Genomic DNA, 20,838 nt, shown 5'->3' with positions numbered 1-20,838 from the left:
CTGGCCAGCAAGGTTCCGGAGCACAGGGAGGGGCTTACATTTCTTCTGGAGGTCACTTGTGAGGTTAGAAGCAAGAAGTGACAGCCACTCAGTCACGGTCAAAAGGAAAAATACAGCAGTGCAACTCCAAAGCAGCTGCTCCAGAAAACAGCACAGCAGTTCTGCAAAAATTAAACACAGGGCTTCTCTGGAGGCTCAGCCGTCAAGAATCCACCTGCCAATGCAGGAGACACGAGTTCCATCCTTGATTCAGGAATATCCCACATGCCGCGGACCAACTAAGCCCGCGCACCGCAACTACTGAGCCTGCGCTCTAGAGCCTGGAGAATCGCAATTACTGAGCCCATGTGCTGCACATACTGAAGCCCACACACCCTAGAGCCTGTGCTTTGCAACAAGAGAAGATTCAACAACGAGAAGCCTGTGCATCACAACTAGAGTGTAGCATTCGCCACTAGAGAAAAAAAGCGCTTGCAGAAACAGAGACCCAGCACAGCCAAAAATAAAGTAATTAGCTAATAAAAAAATATTAAGCCTAGAATTAACAGGGGATCCCAGCAATTCCACTTCTGGAATCTATAGATCTAAAAATCTATAGATCTAAAAAAAAAAAAATGGAAAGGAGGTATTGAAGAGAGATTTGTACACTGGTGTTCATAGCAGCATTGTTCACAATAGCTCAAGGGTGAAAGCCGCCCAAGTGTCCATCAACAGATGAATGGATAAACAGAATGTAGTACATACAAAAAATAGATTGTTATTCAATCCTAGAAAGGAAGAAAATTCTTATACATGCTCCATGGATGAGCCCTGAGGACATTATGCCGAGTGAAATCAGCCAATCACAAAAGGACCAATACTGTATGACTCCACTTATGTCAGGTATAGACTAGTCAAGTTCATAGAGACAGGAAGTAGAATGGTGGCTTCTCAGGGCTAGGGGAAGGAAGAATGGAGAGTTATTGTTTAACGGGTAGAGAGTTTCCATTTTTCAAGATGAAAAAGAGTTCTGGAGAAGAATGGTGGTCACGGTTGCACAATGTGAATGTACTTCATACCACTGAACTCTACACTTAAAACTGGCTAGGACGGGGTCATCCCTGGTGGTCCAGTGGTTAAGAATCTGCCTGCCAGTGCAGGGGACCAGAGTTCGATCCTTCATCCAGGAAGATCCCACATGCCACGGGGCAATTATTGACCCTGTCCTCTACAGCCTGTGTGCCACAACTACCGAACCCACGTGCCAAGAGCCTGTGCAGGAGAACCCAACCTCTAGCAGAGAAGTCTAAGGTTTGGGGGCATCAGTTAAGAATCTTTGGGCTGGAGTCTTTTGCAAAGATCCAGGGGCCATGTCACTTGTAAGATACAACCTGTGGTCCAGCAGTGAAATGGAGAAGAGAGCTTGAGGAGTTACAGACAACTTTCAAAGACAAATGGAAGGTCCACTCAAGAATTGCCTCTCTGGTGGGTCCTATGATCCAGGTACTACATTCACAACAGAGAACATGGAGAGGGACAAGCTAGGGAGGGCTTGGAGTCCCTTCTCCCGGAGGTGTTGCTGTGAAGGGCTGTGGTCTTGATTAATACCAGGATGCCCATTTCCCCTGTAGCCTGAGTAGCATCAAGGGGTGTTGGTGGATGTTGTACCACAACAGACCACACTTCCCACGTCCACCTACCATGTGGTGACAGGCCATCCACCAGCCATGTGTTCAGAGCAAAGATTAGTGAGTTCTTGTCTAAGCAGAGGCAAAAATAGAATCATCTGCTCACAGTGCCTCCTTAGTGGTTAATGTGGGGAGCGTGGTAAACATGTCAGAGAGTCAGACCTTTTGAAACAGGCCAATAAACTGAGAGCCTCACCCAGAGTGGAAAAGTTGATATAGTGGGCTGCAGAATTCTTGCATCTTGGGGGTGAGATGGGGGAGAAGTTGTTAGGAACATGGTCTTGAGATGTGAAAAATGATCAAGGGACTTATTTGAGTAGTTAAGTTTCTATGATCTGCCCCAGGCCTGCAGGCATCATAAAACCTGGCAGTGCCTTGCTGGGAATTACTTCGTGTCCACAGCTGCAGAAATGTTACACAGAAGACTGGCCAGGAAGAATGGGAATGTATAGTAAACAACCCAAACTCTGAAAGATTTAAGGGTCCCGAGGAAGAAAGGAGAACATGTTCCATTTTAAAGATAAACTTTGATTATTCAGACTTCAGTAGAGTTTCAAATGTGTGCAGTATCTGACTTTTTTTGGTTGACAACTTATACTGTGGATCTAGAGTTAATTTGGTTTTGCATTGCCTTTTGCCCTCTGTGAGGAACACACTTTAAAACTGTGTTGTTGTTTTTTTTTAATCATTCCAGGGTTCTGAGAACTTACTTGAGAAAAGTTTTTCTGCTTACAAAATGGTGATCAAAGAGGAACTTGAAACTCCATGGGAACTAGGAATTAGTTGCTTCTTTTAATTTAGCCACCTGATGCAAAGAACTGACTCATTGGAAAAGACCCTGCTGCTGGGAAAGATTGAAGGCAGGAGGAGAAGGGGACGACAGGGGATGAGATTGTTGGATGGCATCACCAGCTCTATGGACATGAGTTTGAGTAAGCTGTGGGAGTTGGTGAGGGACAGGGAAGCCTGGCGTGCTGCAGTCCATGGGGTCGCAAAGAGACGGACATGACCAAGTGACTGAAATTAAATTTAGCAAAGATGTTTTTTAAATTATGAAATCAAAGTGGGTTTGTCATTCTTCTCTGAATAGAATAGGGAAGCTATTTGCATTCTCAGTTAATTAGGATTAAGAGCCATGAGAACTGGGTGAGCGTGTGCCATTTGGGGAATTATCTACGCAAAAGAGTTGTTGACAGAAGATACATGCCTAGTGCCATGTGTTCTCTGGACCTGCTTCCAGATGGGAGAATGTTGTGGCAAATGCCACAGTGATCCATGACTATGTTTCAGAACTCTATTTCGGGTTGAACAACTTGGATTTGTTGCAGGTACAATACAATTAAATATGGAGTTTATTATTCAAAAGTATTAGCTGGAAACAGCTCTCATGTGATTTTCATTTGAAGATGTTCTATTGTTTGGGAATGCATCTTCACAGGGCTGTCGTTTGGGGGATAAAGAAGTTACTGATGCCATATTTGATTGTCACCAATGGAGCAGAAGCCCACTTCCACCTTGAACCTGGTGTATTGGTGGATTTTTTGGAAACACACATCAAGGAATGCCAAGCTGAAGGTCCATGGCTGACTTCCCAGAGGGATGCTCATCTCCCACTCGCAGTCAGGCTACCCCCAGAGGTGAAGTCATGGCCAGCACCCTCGGCCTCACTCTGTCCCAGCCAGGATGGACCTTTTGTTCCCAGCTGGTCACAGGGGTTGGGTCTGGTTGCTGAGTCCCAAGCCTCACATCGTGCTCTCAGTCTCAGGACTGAGAATCTGCAGAAGATTTATTCCCTGGGCCCCTCCCCATGAGGCCCTGCTTGGACTCCTGCCAGACTCTCTTCTCAGGGCCAAGAATATCCCGTTTCCTATTTTGTTTTTAGTCACTCAGTCATGTCCAAATCTATTGCGACCCCATGGACTGTAGCCCTCCAGGCTCCTCTGTCCCTGAGATTCTTCAGGCAAGTATACTGGAGAGGGTTGCCATTTCCTCCTCCAGGGGATCTTCCCGAACCAGGGATCAAACCTGCATCTCCTGGACTGGCAGGTGGTTTCTTTACACTGAAGCACCTGGGAAGCCCCAACCAGCCCCTAGTTAGGCCCTAATGGCCACTAATGGGCCTTTTTGAGTTCTGCTTGACTGGACTCCTGGCTACTGCCCAGCCAGCACCTTCTCAATGGGTGGTTTTCTCCTGGACTGTCCAGTGAGTACTAGAATGGAGCTGTCAGTTTTTTCCCCTTTAAATGTAATGCTTTGCTCATTAGCAGGAACCCGCTCTCTCAATTCACACAGCCTGGTTGGGTGTCCATGCCCAGACACCCCAGGGGATGAGCAACAATCTTATGGAGAGATGTTTTACATTGTCAACTAATCATATTATCAACAAATTATGTATGTTTTGGTAAGCTTTTTAGCTTGAAATATTCTGTGTTAATTCTGGGACTTAATTTTAATTAATTAACTTCAGCTTTTAAAGAAGGAAAAGCTATTGAGCAGCCAGGGCCCTGCTCAGGTCCACATTGTTCAGGAGCCCCATCCTTGGAGAAATAGTGTCTCATCTTTGATTCTGCTCCAGCTGACGAAATCTCTTTTGTCAGATATTTCTCAGAATCTTAAACCACACCGGAGCAAAATAAAACCAGGGGCTGATAAAATGTTTCTAATGTAGACGGTTGGAGCTGAGTCACCCAGTTTGCAGTCACCTAGTTTTGAACTGGAAAGGACTGCAGTTATCATCTGGCCCTTTGCTCTTCAAATTGCTTATCTTGACTCACCAGTGTTGATGAAACCGATTTCGTGGGTTGTGATCAGATTGCATTTGTTTTGTTTTTTCATGGAATAGAGTAGAAGAAAAGAGGAGAATAGACTGGATCAAAGTGGATCTTACATAGTAAAGGATATTTAGTGAAACTTTGATTTCAGGTATATGCGTGTACTGGATCATAATGTAAAATACATTATTTACTGAGGCTCATAATTAAACAAGGGGTCAAAGTCCCTGATCTTGTCCCAACCCTCTCATTTCGTACCTGGGAAAACTGAGACTCTGAGAGGGGAAGCGACTGGCCCAAATCCTTGAAGCCAACAGGTTGTAATAGAAAGAGAGTTGCAGCTGAAATGTGAACCTCAGTTTTCTATTGTTAGTTGGCATGCTCTATTTGATGTTTTTCTAGCCAAACAAGAGGAATTTATATAGGCTGTTGATGTTTAGAAGTGTGGGTCACAAAGACTTGGACATCAGTAACCACTAAAATTCACCTATAGGTTGTCATAGAATGAAGATGTGGGGAGGGCAAGAAAGCGGTGTGAAATAAGGGGTAAAAGAGGAGGTCAGAGGTCCAGGAAAGTGGGTAAATTTCAGAAGGGTCTTTGGATGACTCTTAGGAAGAGGGAAAGTCTTAAACTGCACGGAAGAAGAAAGTTCTATAATAATTCACCATTTGGGGTCACAAGAGACCATGAGAGGGACAGATAGGGGCGACGAGTCTATTAAAGTTTCATTTGATAAAAACGGGGCTGTAATAGAAATCTCTCTCTTCTTGGTCTAAATCGCCCATTTGTCTGAGAACAGTTGTTCTTTCAATAGTCCTCCCGATTGGGCCAGGCATTTAGATCGGTGTGCGTGCGTGCGTGCTCAGTTGCTCGGTCAGTGTGACCCCATGGACTGTAGCCCACCAGGCTCCTCTGTCCATGGGATTGTCCTGGCAAGAATACTGGAGTGGGCTACCGTTTCCTCCTCCAGGGGATCTTCCCAGTCCAGGGATCAAACCTGCATCTCCTGCTTTGGCAGGCAGAGTCTTTACCACTGAGCCACCTGGGAAGTTCCTTTGGATTGGTGGTAACTGTCAAATATGTTCCTTCTGACAGCTTTCTTCCTGTTCTCAATGATCTCCTGAAAAGAACAGCCAATCTTATCAGGGTATTTGCTTTTATTTAATAATGTGGCCCCCTAAAGTACAGTATCACTTTAATAAACACTCACCTGAACATGTATTCTAAAAGGCAGAGCATCAGGATTGATCTATGTTGACCAGTGAGTATTGATACCTAACTCATTGAATGATTCTCAATAATTGTGGCATAGAGACCATCAGATCTCCTATTAATTTTGGTTTCAGACTCAAATTACTTGAAGCTAGTGATTCTAAGCTTTGCTTTCAACACTTTCATAAAAGGCTCAACTTTTACCAAGCTTCAGTTCAGTTCAGTTCAGTCACTCAGTTGTGTCCAACTCTTTACCAAGCTTGGGGACCCAAATATTGCCCCCACGCTGGCCTTCTGGGCAAATGTGAAGATAATTTAGGATTTCTGTACTTAATTCCATATTTTCAAGGGTACTGTGTTTTCATTTACATCAGTTCCTCTTAAAACAGAGTCACATTTTTAGGTCACTTAGTAAGCGAATCGCATTCTGAGGCGTGTGCTCCGTATTGGCAGCAGGATCTTTATTCAAGTTGGACTCCTGTATGTTGTCTGTGAGGCTCTTCTGCATCTGTGGCTCCATTCCTGCCCAAGATTTCTGCCATTCTTCCACATCTATGATTTTACTGAGCTCAGTCCAGTTTAAAAATGAAAACAATCTCCCTGTATCCATTGCCCAGTGTGGGTCTGAATATTTGTATTTTCTTGAACAAATCGGCATAGTTTCCACCCTAATGCATCCTCTCCCTTGTTTTCAAGTCCAGCATATTGAGATGTCTCAGTGTCTTCTAAACAAAGACTGGTCCCATGACAGAGGAGTGCACCAAGCTGAGTCCTTAGGAGCCTTTTTGTTCCCAGGATTTGGGGTTCTCTGGAAGGAGGCCAGCAAACCTCCCACGTTATGATGACAGAGCCAGCTGACTGCCGTTAGTAAACCATCTCTATGCAGCTCTTCAACCTCATCTAAATAGTACATAAGCACGATGGTGAAGAGCACTTACAGAAAAGTGTTCACACCTTAGTCACTTCCGGAGAACACACTCCCCTCATGGATGGCGCAGTGGAAGCTGAGCTTAAAAAAGTATCTGTTTTCTTGGCCGATGCCACATTCTGTATATAGCCCAAAGTTCTCAGCTTCCTCACTCCTGGTGACCAGGTGCTATGAGTTCACGAGTGCCACTAGTTAAATAAAACACAGTGCCAAGAACCTCCAGGTTGGAGGCATTGAGGCACCTCTACCTCCCCTGGGAGGGCACGTTGGCTCTAAGTGCCAGGTCCTTTATGTCCAAATGAAGGTTTTCTTTATTTGCTAAATTGATTTAAGTGCAAAGACCCAAGGTTCCCTGGGAGATAGACTGCTTTAGATGCTGATACTTACAACGATGTTCTTAGAACACTCTAGCGCTGCTAGGTACAAGAAGGCAATATCTGTACCAAAAAAGGGTATTCAATGTGGTGCTGGCATGAGGTTGGGCAGAGAGATGGAGCAGAGAAGTTAGATACATACAGGAACCAAGAGATGATTTTTTTTATTTTTTAATTTTTTTTTAAATCACACTTTAAATCAATTGGGAAAGGATACATTTCCAGAAGGAACACCACCATACTTCCACCCTTGCCCTCAAATAAATTTCTGATGGGTCAAATATCTAAGTTTTTTTTAATAAAACAAAGAAACTCTAGGGAAAAAAATGGAAGTTAAAAAATATATATCCTAGTGAAGAAAGCCTTACTGAGCAAGATACAAAATGTAGATACCATTAAAGTAGATTAAATTCAACAATACAAAAACATTTTCAGATTGGAACTATATATATATACACACTTTTTATATTAATAAAAAATAACAGCAGAGCCATCGCTTACAAGAGAGGTGACATAGGGGAAAGGGGACTTTGAATAGGAGCCTTCAGGAGTTGCACATGCACTGAAGTTAGGTCGCTGTGTAAGTAGACGTAATTTACTAGTATTGGCACAATAAATCCTCGTCACCCACTGGATTACAAAATTTGCCACAAATTGAAGGGGACATAATCTCTATCCTGTTTGTGCACGCTCGGTCACCTCAGTTGTATCCAACTCTTTGTGACCCCATGGGCCGTAGCCCGTCAGGCTTCTCTGTCCATGGGATTTTCCCAGAAAGAATACTAGAGTGGGCTGCCATGCCCAATCACAAACATATTATGTTGATACTATTGTTTTAGGGGTTGGGAAGGAGTATAGATCCAACTTGGGGTTCAACCTCAGACTAAAGAAGATAACCAGTAATCTTTAATCAGAGGTTATCTGAAACAACGAAGCCTTTCTTTCTCCATATTATGTTGCCAAGGGTACATCATTAGTCCCCTTTTATCTGCAGTTTTGCTTTACCTGTTTTCAGTTACCTGTGGTCAACTGTGGTCCAAAAGTATTAAGTGGAAAATTCTGGAAATAAGCAACTCATAAGTGTTAGATTGTTAAGTGTTAGAATGTTCTGTGTGATAAAATCTCCTACCATTAAGTTCCATCCCACCCAGGATGTGAGTCATCTCTTTGTCCAGCATATCCTGCCCTCCCTTTGGTCGCTTAGTAGCCAAATCAGTTTTCAGATCATCTGACTGTCCTGGTAGCCCAATGTTTGTGTTCAAGTATCCCTTATTTTACTCAATAACAGCCCCCAAATACAAGAACAGTGTTTTTGTATTGCAATTAGATACATTAACGAGAAGCCATAAAGTACTTTAAGTGAAATGTGGAAGTTCTCCACTTAATAAGGATAGAATAAAAATCATATTCAGCAGCTTCTAAGATCCACAGTAAGAGGAAATCATTTATACATGAAAGTATGGAGAAGGGAAAAGAAATTTCTGCTAGTTTTTCAGTTGTACCGCAAACTATAAAATTATAGCCACAGTGCATGGTAAATGCTTAGTTAAGATGGAAAAGGCACTCAATTTGTATAGTAAGTTATTCTAAGAAAGAGAGGGAAAGAGCCCACAATCACATAACTTTTATTAAATATATTGTTATAGTGGGCTTCCCCGGTGGCTCAGCTGGTAAAGAATCTGCCTGTAATGCAGGAGACCCAGGTTTGATCCCTGGGCCAGGAAGATCCCCTGGAGAAGGTAATAGCTTCTCACTCCAGTGTTCTTGCCTGGGAAATCCCATGGACAGAGAAGCCTGGTGGGCTATAGTCCATGGGATTGCAGTTAGACACAACTGGGCAACTGACACTCATAATTGTTCTGAAAAGTGAAAGTGAAAGTCACTCAGTTGTATCCGACTCTTTGCGACCCAGGCCAGAATACTGGAGTGGTAGCCTTTCCCTTCTCCAGGGGATCTTCCCAACCCAGGGGTTGAACCCAGGTCTCCTACACTGCAGGCAGATTCTTTACCAGCTGAGCCACAAGGGAAGACCAAGAATACTGGAGTGGATAACCTATTTCTTCTCCAGGGGGTCTTCCCGATCCAGGAATTGCACCTGCATTGCAGGTGGATTCTTTACCAACTGAGCTATCAGGGCAGCCCATAATTGTTCTAGTTAATTATTATTATTGTTGATTCTTTTATTATTGTTGCTGCGCCTAATTTATAAATTAAATTTTATCTTTGGTACATATGTATAGGAAAAACATGGTATATACAGGGTTCAGTGGTTTTAGGTGTCCACTGGGGGTCTTGGAACGTACTCCTAGAGGCTACTGTGTGTGCATGTGTGTGTTAAATCGATTCAGTCATGTTGTGTTGTGCATAACAGTTGTTATGCCAGCCTTCCTGCTTTACATTCAAGTTCAGAGAAGCCAGAGACAATGTGCATAGATTTATTTGCACAGAGCAAGTTGCAAAATTAGACACTTGATGAAGTCAGTTCATTCTCAGTGGTGGTGGTGGTGGTGATTGTAACAAACATTGGTGCTCTCAACCCCTCTTGGCAGAGGGCTTCTCCAGCAATTTACTTTCCTCATAACAGGAAAGGGGAAAGGGTAAGAGGCAGGTTTCCAGCTTGGGGACCCAAACTCTGACTGAGTTGCTACGATGACCACAGGTAATAAGCATAAATATTCATCATGTTTGGTGTTCAGGTACAGAGTAAAGAGATCCTCTCTGCCCACACTTTCAACATATACGCTCTGCCATGCATCTCCGTGTGGCATCAACAGCCTGGGGTTTCCCTCATCAAATGATGAATCAGTCTATCACTTCAATGTTCATGGGACCAATCTGGGATCAATAACATTTCCTAATGACAGAAGGAATCCAAAAGCTAAGACAATTCAAACCAAATCATTTCCCAAAAGAAGGGGGTCTTTTGTTGAACTTGGTCTATTCTTGCCATTCCCAATCAGTGAAACCATTTTGTTCAAATTTTAAAAGTAACAAAATAATTTTTAAGGCTGGAAAGGCCATTAAATACAGATTAGTTTAACCCTTTTGTCTGAAAGGGTGAACATACTGAGTCTCACCCAGTTTACAGAACTCAAGCAGGCTTTCCCGGTGGCTCAGTTGGTAAAGAATCTACCAGCAATGAAGGAGACCCTGGTTCAATGCCTGGGTTGGAAAGATCCCCTGCAGAAGGGATAGGCTACTCACTCCAGTATTCTTGGGCTTTCCTGGTGGCTAAGCTGGTAAAGAATCCCCTTGCAATGTGGGAGACGTGAGTTCAACCCCTGAGTTGAGAAGATCCCCTTGAGGAGGGCATGGCAATATCCCACTCTAATATCCTTGCCTGGAGAATCCCCACGGACAGAGGAGTCTTGGGGGGGCGGGTCAGGACTATAGTCTGTGGGGTCACAAATAGTCAGACATGACTGAGTGACTTTCACTTTTCACAGAGCTCAAACAGGACTTTACCCCACCACTACAGTGCCTCTCAATTTGGCAGTGGACACATTTAAAAAGAAGTCAGCATTTTAAGGCTCATCAATTTTTCTAAAGCAGAAAGTTGATAGCTTTGTATGAAGAAATTATGCAATCACCTTTCATTTTTTCCCTTTTTACCAAAGATCATACTGCAGTTTCTCTCTCTTCAACCTCATTTGAGATCGTTCTCTATGATTCAAGTTTTCTTGAAATGAAAAGGGTAAATTGTGTTAAGTTAAAGTTGGGGGAGTGGGAAGTTGATTGGCCATCCTGTCGTCAAGGAAATCAATCTGTCTCTCTCTCTGTCTCATGCACACATACACACATCACCATCACCACCACCACACAATCCACCAATTGATACAGGGCCATTTAAACTCTTCATCTGAGGTTTTAAAATTATTTTAAAGTACTCAAGAGCTCTACTCTGAAAATCTGTACAGAACTACTTCAAGGGAGTGATTCCTAGAATCAGACTTAGAGAGGCCTTTTTCTAATTCTGGGGAAACCACCATCCTTCTGAGTCAGTACTATGTCTCAGAAACGTATGACAGTCTCCAAGGTCAATGTCAAGTCAACAGCAGAATGAGACTGTTGGAAAGATACGTTCTTCAGTTCCTATTATACTCAGTGTGAGAAGCTATGCACTTAAAAGAAATGGGGCAAGGGGTGGGAGGAGACCAAGCTAAAAGGGATCACAGAGAGTGAGATGGAATTGCCTGTTATTTAAAGTACGCACCATCTCCCCACTCTTCTTTTAGAGGAGTACATCTCCCTGCTCCACCAGTGTCAAGCTTGGCCAAGTAACCTGCTTTGGCCCAACTGCACACAGAGTGTGCTTTCTGCCCAGACTTTTGGTTTCTGCATGTAACTTGGTTTGGCTGATAGGATGTTGGCAGAAACTTACAATGTTCTTGCACCATTGGGCTTGCTCTCTTGATACTTTCCCTTCCCAAGACGAGCCTGCCCTGGCCCTCCTGCCTTTCCAAGGAGGATGAGGGAAGTGTGGGGCACAGCTGCCCCCGCTGAACCTGCAGAAGCCCCAGGAAGCCCAGCTGAGCTTCCCAGACAGGCGAGCTCAGACCAGCCAACTCAAGCCAGCCCGTAGGCACACCATCCATAATAGCTTGGTCCTTAAGTCACTGCATTTTGGAATAGTTTCTTATCCAGAAAAGACAAACTAATCCAAGACCACCGAGTAGAATATCTTCATGTACCACATTCTCAGGGTTACACAGCAAACTCAAGAGTGATGAGAAGAACTGGGTCAAAACCGTGGGTCTCCTGGCATTTTCACAAAGAGTACATGTCAATCCCTCTTGAAAATCATCACTGAGACCAGCATCATGTGCCCCATGGATAGAAGGGCTCACAAACCAAGTGCACCCCATTAGGATATACAATAGGAACACCATAGCACTTTGCTGCCCCTAGAAAAGTTATCAGAGACCTAAAAGTCTGGAAAAAAGCTACCTCAAATCATCCAGCAGCTGAGGAGAAGCTGCAAGAGAGTAGACTAAGATGATTAAGACTCCAGTCTAGAAGGGCATGGGCTGAGAATCAGTATGATTCAAGTCTATTAAATCTTGAATAGGGTAAATGGTCTGATCATGGGTTTATTTGTCAGATGCCAGAATTTTTTTTTTTAAAGGAGCATACTCTGAAGCATAAAAAGGGAAAATAAAGGGGCTATAGAAGATAGGGGTGACAAAGAGTGAGATGGTTGGATGGCATTACTGACTCAATGGACATGAGTTTGAGCAAGCTCTGGGAGACAGTGAAGGACAGGGAAGCTTGGCGTGCTGCAGTTCATGGGGTCTCAAAGAGTCAGACATGACTTAGTGGCTGAACAGCAATATATATATATATATATATATATATATATATAATATATATAGTTATTACTGATTTGCAGTGATGTACAGCAAAAACCAACACAACATTGTAAAAGTGATTACCTTCCAATTAAAATAAATAAAGGAAAAATCTACATAGGATACTGGTGTTCAATTTCTTAAGCTTGGTGATAGATACCTGTTCATTTTACTAATATTCTTTAAATTCTACATGTTACATGCTCTTTGGCATATATATTTCACAATTAAAAGAAAACATGAAGAAATTTTTTAAAAAAGGAAAATACAGGAAAAAGAAGGGGAAGGCCTATATTACTCTACGTGGCTGAGAATTAGGGTGACCATTCGACCCCGTCTACCCAGGTCAGTCTTGGTTTCCACTGTTGTCCTGCAGTAAGAATGAGTAGCAGCCCCTGTTACTCTGAAATGCGTACAGTGTCAGATAATAGATGATATGGCCATACAGCTGATGTGTATTTTACCCACAGAGTTGAATAAAATGGGGCCAAGTAAGGTTTATAAGGGGCTTCCCTGGTAGCTTAGTGGTAAAGAATCTGTCTGCTAATGCAGGAGACGTGAGTTAGATCCCTGGATCGGGAAGATTCCCTGGAGAAGGAAATGCCAACCCATTCCAGTTTTCTTGCCTGGGAAATCCCATGGACAGAGGAGCCTGGTGGGCTACAGTCCATGGGGTCCAAAAGGAGTCGGACACAACTGGGTGACTAAAAAACAACAGCAACAAAAGCTTAGATAAGATCACGGGGAAAGACTTGCCATGGGTGGTCAAGGCAAATTAGACTGAAGTGAGGAGGGCTACCACCTCCCTGCAACACGCCTTTGGTACAATGATCAGAGATGGTCAAGGCACACAGCGCCTGAACCAGCTGGTTGGGCTTTAAAGACTGGGAAATGGTGTTTTTCAGGCTAGCACCATGCACCCTGGGCCACCTGGGATCTTCTCTAGGAGAAGATCCAGCTGTACAGTTGGGCATACTCTTTGTGGATCCTCAAAAGGGATAAACACAGGCAAGATGCCCATTCTTGTCATTCCTTCCATGTCACTTCAACACACACAAATCAAAATACATGGGAGAAGAATGGTGTTTTCTTCTTACCCACTCAGAGGTCCATATTGCTTTCTGAGCTCCATGTGGCTTTCCCAGAAACCCTGCAGAAAACAAGCACTATAGTAAAAATCAGATGAAACAGAATTTCAAATATTTAAACTTCTTCAGGAAAAAAGTCTACAATCATGAGAACACAATTACATCAACCATAAAGAAATAATCGAAGTGGTATTGTTTTCAGAACTGTTTCAGTTCTCAGTACTCCAGTACTTTGGAGTATTAGAATAAACTAGTGGCTTGAAAAAATAATATTGCCAAGAGACAGTCGCTGTCAACTCTGTGTAATGGACAGATGAGATCATCTGTACTTATACTATTTGTGTATAATTGCTACTAAAATATTTGAAAAATGTTTGCTTTCTCAACTATGCTAACATTCCCCTCTGCAATTTGGTTTATATTATTATTATTTTTGGCAGAGCCTCTTTTCACAGCCACTATAGGCATAAATGTCTGCTGAGTGTACTCAAATTATCACAAACTCTGAATTATGATCCAAGTTAAATTTTAACTAAAATCAACATATTCAAGGCATAAGAACCTTAGAGCTACTTTATATATGAGACACGTTTTGAGGGTGGGAAAGGAGGGTTCCAGGATATATACACAGCGTGGAGTAGGGTCAGAAAAATGCTTGACTCACTGTATTCTTGAGATGGGGTCTGTGTGTGGATATACACAGGGGGAAAGTATGGGTTAAGGGTTGAAAATGGCTGGATCCATTGTGTTATAGGAAGGAAATAAACATGAAAACATCCTTCAGTTGGGATGGAAGTGGAAGAGAAGAGACCCCTAGACTTGTGCTGTGGGAATGGAGTGGACAGGTAGACACATAAAGGGTGGGTGAGAGTAGAGAGTTGGGAAAGTAGAAGAGGTGGATGTTCTTAATGAAAATCGATCCCAGGCTCTTTTAGTCTAGCTCTACCATCTAGCTGCTGTTCAGTTGCTCAGTCTTACCTGACTCTGCAGTCCCACGGACTGCAGCATGCCAAGCTTTCCTGTCCTTCACTATCTCCCAGAGTTTGCTCAAACTCGTGTCCCCTGAGTCAGTGATGCCATCCAAACATCTCATCCTCTGTCGTCCCCTTCTCCTCCTGCCCTCAATCTTTCCCAGCATCAGGGTCTTTTACAATGAGCTGGCTCTTTGCATTAGGTGGCCAAAGTATTGGAGCTTCAGCATTAGTCCTTCCAGTGAACATTCAGGGTCGATTTCCTTTAGGATTGGCTGGTTTGATCTCCTTGCTGTCCAAGGGACTCTCAAGAGCTTTCTCTACCACCACAGTTTGAAAGCATCAATTCTTTAGTGCTCAGCCTTCTTTTGGTTCAACTCTCACATCTGTACCTGACTACTGGAAAAGCCATAGCTCCACCTCTATCTAAGCTTGCCATATATTAATACCAAGGAAAGCTCATATGACTATGAAAACAGTCAATGAAATGACTATGTTCTAGCAAGAACTTGGCAGGATTTGCCCATATGAGAATGAGCAGCTAAAAAGAAGCATATGTGGAAATTAGCCAAAGGCAGGCACAGTGTTCTCAGCACATCAACAGGGATATGGTTTAACTCAACATGTTGATACTGAATTAATTCAGTCAAGTCTGAACACGACTGATCATTTCCCCCATAGAAATTTGTGAAATGGATTTGCTTTAATTTCCTATCTGGTTTGTTGTTGTGTTTTGACACTTAGAAATGTCTTCATACTTGCTTCATGGAGCTGATGGGGAGCCTTGCTGTGATGCTGTTTGTGGGCTGAAAGTTGTGGCCTGGCCACCCCTGAGCTACAGAGGAGAGAAGGAGGTGTTAAAAAAAAAACACTGGGAAGAGAGAAACAACAATAAAGAGTGGGAAGGGGTGTTGAACCGAGAAAGGGACAAAACGGAAGAGAAGAGAAGAGAAACTGATGAGAAAGAAAAGGGACAGAAATAGCGTATGTTATTTTCTACCTGACGCCAAGGGCCAGCCTTTCCGGGGGCAGGGGTGGGGAAAGCCTAAAGAGATCTTAGAGGGGTGTTATCACGATTGGCCCCAATTTAGTCCTTCCTGCCTTTGTTTGGCTTAGTGGCTTCACATGTAGGGTCTGTAGCCTCCTAATATTGGGTCTGGTGGCAGCACCCCCCACAGGAGTTGGCAGAATAAATCATCTGGCTTCTGAGAAAACCCAATGCGGGAAACAAAAATAACCTGTGAAGATAAAGTCCCAGGACTTTATCTCCAAATGCCCAGAGGGCATTCGAGTCATTCTGGCAAATCAAAGGCACCTCCCTAAACCAGCTGACCTCCTGACCTTTTATTTTCATGGACTCCTGGCCATTCTCCCTGTTGTCTGGCTCCAAACTTAAGACGAGTTGACTCATTCTGCCTTGACTTCTCCTCATCTAAGTTGCCATGAGTTACTAATTTTGCCCCCAAAGTTCTTCTCTTTCGCTCTCATCTCCACCCTGGCCAAGCCCTCACTGCTTCACAGCCAGGGCTCAACAACTGTTGGATTCTACAGACCTGCTCTAAATCTTGCAGAGAAATCTTCCCCTTTGGTGTCCCCCTCCTACTCACCAATGTTGGGACACGCCCAGCTTTTCACTTGCCTTTCTGAACTGTCAGTGATCTTCATAAGTGTTAGTCACTCAGTCTTTGCAGCCCCATGGACTGTAGCCCACCAGGCTCCTCTATCCATGGGATTCTCCACCCAAGAATTCTGGAGTGGGTTGCCGTGCCCTTCTCCAGGGATCTTCCCAACCCAGGGATCAAACCCACATCTCTCACATCTCCAGCATTGGCAGGTGGGTTCTTTATCACTAGCACCACCTGGGAAGCCTGCTCTTCTCTCTTTCTCACAGCAGTGTTCCCTGGTGCTCCCCAATCTCCGCTTTTTCATCCAGGCTGCTCCCCAAGCTGTGCCCTATTTCTCATATGGTGCCATCATGCACATCATTGCTCCCACCTGGTGTGGGTCTCCTTGTCTTTGTGTCTATCGCTCCTGAAGACCCCCTCCTCCAGGAAATCCTCCAGGATGATTCTAGCCCTAAAGGATCTTCCCCTCCTCTGAAGGACAAACCACAGCTGCCATGTCTACCACCCACACTAGCACTAGGGCATGGGCAAATTTTACTTTCTTCCACATCCTAGGGCCCGGCACACTTAAGACACTCATTAAAAGGGTTTTTGCATGAATGACAGGATACCAGGACTCTATATGCGTTGATGAGTGATCAGTGATGGATCGTTATCATCACATAAGAACTGATGCAATTCACACACAGACCTCCCTGAGTGTGGGCAACCTGAAAGGAAGCAATGCTTTGTGGATAAAGCTGCTCTTGGCTCAGAGCATCTTATATCAGAAGACAGTGCAAGGCAACCCTTACCTGGCGGAAAAACGCTAAGTTTCCAATAAAAGGAGAAGGCTTGGGATGTCTGATGCCCAGCTTCTCTAGTCTTGAAAACGCTGATGTGGAGTACCTGAGGGAAAAAGCACATTTTAAAAACTGAGACACAGGTTCACACTTTTGGCCGTATCAGATATCAGCTGTCCAGATGTAAGGGTAGGAGAAGTTTCCAGGTGACATCTTAGGACTGAAGAGGTGGAGGCCTAGAGGTGTGCAAGTGGCCTGAGCTCAGTAAATTCCTCTTGATTAACAGGCTAGAGATTAAGACATCCTCAGATGTCTTAGCTGAAAGTCCCTTTAGAGATGGTGGAGTCCAAACACACCTACAATTTCTGTCAATAAATAGTATTTGAAACTGCACTTTGGGAATTCCCTGGCAGTTCAGTGGTTACGACTGCACTTTTACTGCCAAGGGTCTGGGTTCGATCCCTGGTCAGGGAACTAAGGTTCCACAAGCTGCACAGCATGGCCCCACACCACCTCCAAAAAGCTGCACCTCTGCCTATTTCAGCTCTTCAACCTTGAAATCTACCATCAACAATTCTCTCGCAAGTTGAGGCGAAAAAAGTAACAATGGCAAAAATCAGTTCCCTGCTCAAATCTGTGGTTTTTCTTGGTCAAATTGACCCCTGCACATAATTTATCCCTCATCACATTCCATGACCTAATAGGGAAAAATAAAAAAACAAGGAAGGAGGGGACACTCTGTGGAACAAGACCTCATCACCAACCACTTGCAAACCCTCTATGTCTTTGTTTCCATGGCCTGAGATCATATGGGAAGCATATTTTCCTAGCCCCAAATCAGGAAATATGGCCCCACAGATGTCTGTGCCACCGTCCAGGAGAAAGTGACAGTTTGAGAAGTGCAGTGTTGCTGTCAAAACATTGGAATTACTAGGATATTTCAACAGTTTATGGGAACAGAGGGATAACACAGTGAAAGTCAGAACTAGCTTAGAAAAACCTGGGCATATGGCTGTAATCCCTAATCAGCCAGCCAATTATGTCAAAAGTTCAGTTATTTCAGAAAAATTAATGAATCAAACTGAGTGTTTAGCATCATACAAATATCAGCCAAATCTCAATTTTGGAGCAAGGGAAAATATAGAGAATATCCATTCAGTCAGACTTCACAGGAGCACTGGAACTTGAAAAATCCTGCAGCTCCAAGCCTCACTTATCATTAGAAAGATGGAATGTTTGCTGTAGACTCTGACCTTCCTGTTCTTGCCTGCAGTCCAATAAGGAGCAGTTAAGCACATTGCAATGAATACTCAAATATTCAGGGAAAGGGCAACAGGTTAATTGTTGATTTGCGTTACTTTGAGCAATGTTGCCTACCTTTAAAGTAGCAACAGGGAGAATCAAGCCAGGGTGAAAAGGGAAGGTGGGTTCTGCTCCCAGTTCTCCAGACCAAGGTTTCCACTGAGTGGCTGCACTATTGGGTTTGAATGGGTCCCTAGGACATCACATTTAAGTCCAAGTTCAAGGGTAATTACAAACCACACTTAAGAGCCTCGTGTGAATTACATGGACTAGTCATGCCCACATTCCTCTTCATTAGTGTGTATGCCAAAGGTTGACAGCAGAGTGTGTAAAAGTATTTCAAGTAGACTGTGATGTTTTAAATAACCCCCTTCACACTTAAGACGAAAGACCAAAGGTGGCTTACCAGTCTACTTAACACTTCCCTCAACGGCCTCAAATCTGGTTTCTGGTTCATTTTTTTCATCAATTTTTATGAATTATTTTCTAAAATGTAATCTCTAATGGGTAGAAAGAAATATGTCGATCTTAGGCCACGTAATTACATCTTAATTTTGTAATTAGATGTCTTGATTGTCTAATTAAAGGACAAGAAGTCTGTGCCTAATTACACATGCCAATTATCATGCAAGCCCATGCCCTAATTATGTAACTCCACTTACAAAAATACCGCTTGTGTGTCTCTGCACAAAATTCAGACATTTCCAAACATATGGCATCAGCAGAGAATGTTCTGGACATAACCATAAACTTCACTCTGCAGCCCGGAGTCAAGTATAGCAGTGAAGCATCTTCAGCTAGGAATGGGCCAAATGTTGCCATCAGTAACTAGAGACCTCGCACTAGATTCAACAGTGAGAGACCACTGCCTCCAGACCTCCAAGCAGAATTACAAAGTGCGCTCCATTTGTCTTGCTCGCAGTTCCTTCTCTGCATCCATGTTTCATGTTCTCCACTCCCAGACTCTCCTATGTCAGTCTCAATAGGTTCTTAACCCAGAATCCACGGACTCTAGGAATTAGGGGTTGAATTGTGTCACCCCTCCAAAAATCAGTAGAATTCCTGTTCCCAAAATTCTATCTTATTTGGAGACAGGGTAGTTGCAAATGTGATTAAAGATGAGGGGCTTCTCAGGGGTGCTAGTGGTAAAGAACCCACCTGCCAGTGCAGGCAATGAAAGACATGCAGATTCAATCCCTGGGTCAGGAAGATCCCCTGGAGAAGGAAATGGCAAGGCACTCCAGCATTCTTGCCTGGAGAATCCCACGGATAGAGGGGCCTGGGGGGCTACAGTCCACGGGGCTGCAGAGTTGGACGTGACTGAAGCAACTTAGGACTGATGACAGTCATACTGAAGTAGAGTGGATCTCTAAGCCATTGTGGCTGGTGTCCTTACAGGAGGATGCCCCGTGAAGACACAGAGACACAGGGAGAACGCCCTGTGATAACAAAGGCAGAGACTGGAGTTACGTGGCTGCAAACCAGGAAATACCAAAGGTTGTCAGCAGATGACTAGAAGCTAGGAAAAAGAAGGATGGATTCTCATCTCCAGAGGGAACATAGCTCTGCAAAAAGCCTTGGTTTCAGACTTCTGGCTTCCAGAATTGTGAGACAAACTCTGGTGTTTTAAGCCCAGTTTGTGTTATTTTAATATGGCAGCCCTAGGAAGCTGGTACACCAGGAATACCCATGAATGAGTTTAGAGTCAATGAAAAAAGATTTTCTGAAAAATTTCCTGTTACCTTAAAAATTATCATTTTGAAAGAAATTTCTTTTTGTCTCAAATTATGTCATCAAGTCCTGAGCTGTTAGTAAAGAACTGGCAGGGACTTCCTGGTGGTCCAGTGGTTAAGATTTCATGTCTCCACTGCATGGGGCATGTGTTCAATCCTTAAACTGGGAACTGAGATCCTGCATGCCACATGGTGAAGCCAAAAAAAAAAAAACAGTTCTGGTGCCCTAGGATGCTAGTAAATCAGATAATATTCAGCCATCCTGTGGCTGCCATGTTGCAATATTTAGAACAGCTTATCTGATGGGAATTAATGCAAGTATATTCCACAATTACGATCTTGAACATCTATCATTGTTTACATTAAGGATACTTAACTTGGAAAATGACAATGGAAAATATATGAAGTAGCTTCAAATAGCATTCTTTGGTTTTATGCTTACAACCAAAGTGTCATTTATCCCCAAAGGATTCAAACTCTGCAGTCCCAGTGATGCTCCTTCTACTGTCCATTCTCAGAAAACAAACAAAAACAAACAAACAAAAAAACACATAGAACCACATGGTATTGTTTTCAACATAAGAAATTCCCCAGTACTTTGTCTTCTGCAAGACAAAGCCCTTTCCTGATGTATTCAACAAGAGTGGTCAACCAGTTGCTCAGCCAAAGAAGCCACTCGTAATAAACTGAGGGATATTTTGACATATTGTATATTACACTGATATATTATAGAGATGACTGAGCTGGTTGAATTGAAGTGAGGGTCATTCAGTCCTGTCTGATTGCGACCCCATTGACTGTAGCCCTCCAGGCTCTTCTGTCCATGGGATTCTCCAGGAAAGAACACTGGAGTGGGTTGTCATTCCCTTCTCCAGTGAATCTTCCTGACCCAGGGATCAAACCCAGGTCTCCTGCACTGCAAGCAGATTCTATACCATCTGAACTACCAGGGAAGCTGAGATTAGAGCCAAAGCACTAAAGAATCAAACCATGGTCTGCTCTACAAGTTTCCCTCACTGTTTATCTTAAGCCGCAG

The 20,838-nt window shown here is 43.5% G+C and overlaps 1 protein-coding gene across 1 annotated transcript in view; it reads right to left on the bottom strand.

The window, feature by feature from the left end:
- TBXAS1 (thromboxane A synthase 1) overlaps positions 1-20,838 on the bottom strand; it is a 169,833-nt gene that overhangs the window by 115,468 nt on the left and 33,527 nt on the right. The window contains exons 2-3 of the mRNA XM_069588550.1: positions 16,780-16,873; positions 13,399-13,451 (exon numbers count right to left, since the gene is read on the bottom strand). Of these exons, the coding sequence (XP_069444651.1) occupies positions 13,399-13,451; positions 16,780-16,873 (147 nt within the window). The remainder of the gene's footprint in view (positions 1-13,398; positions 13,452-16,779; positions 16,874-20,838) is intronic.

Source organism: Ovis canadensis, chromosome 4 (genome assembly GCF_042477335.2).
Source record: "Ovis canadensis isolate MfBH-ARS-UI-01 breed Bighorn chromosome 4, ARS-UI_OviCan_v2, whole genome shotgun sequence".
Taxonomy (NCBI): Eukaryota; Metazoa; Chordata; class Mammalia; order Artiodactyla; family Bovidae; genus Ovis; species Ovis canadensis.
The sequence above is the reverse complement of the archived record's forward strand: the minus strand, read 5'-3'. Positions and strand labels throughout refer to the sequence as shown.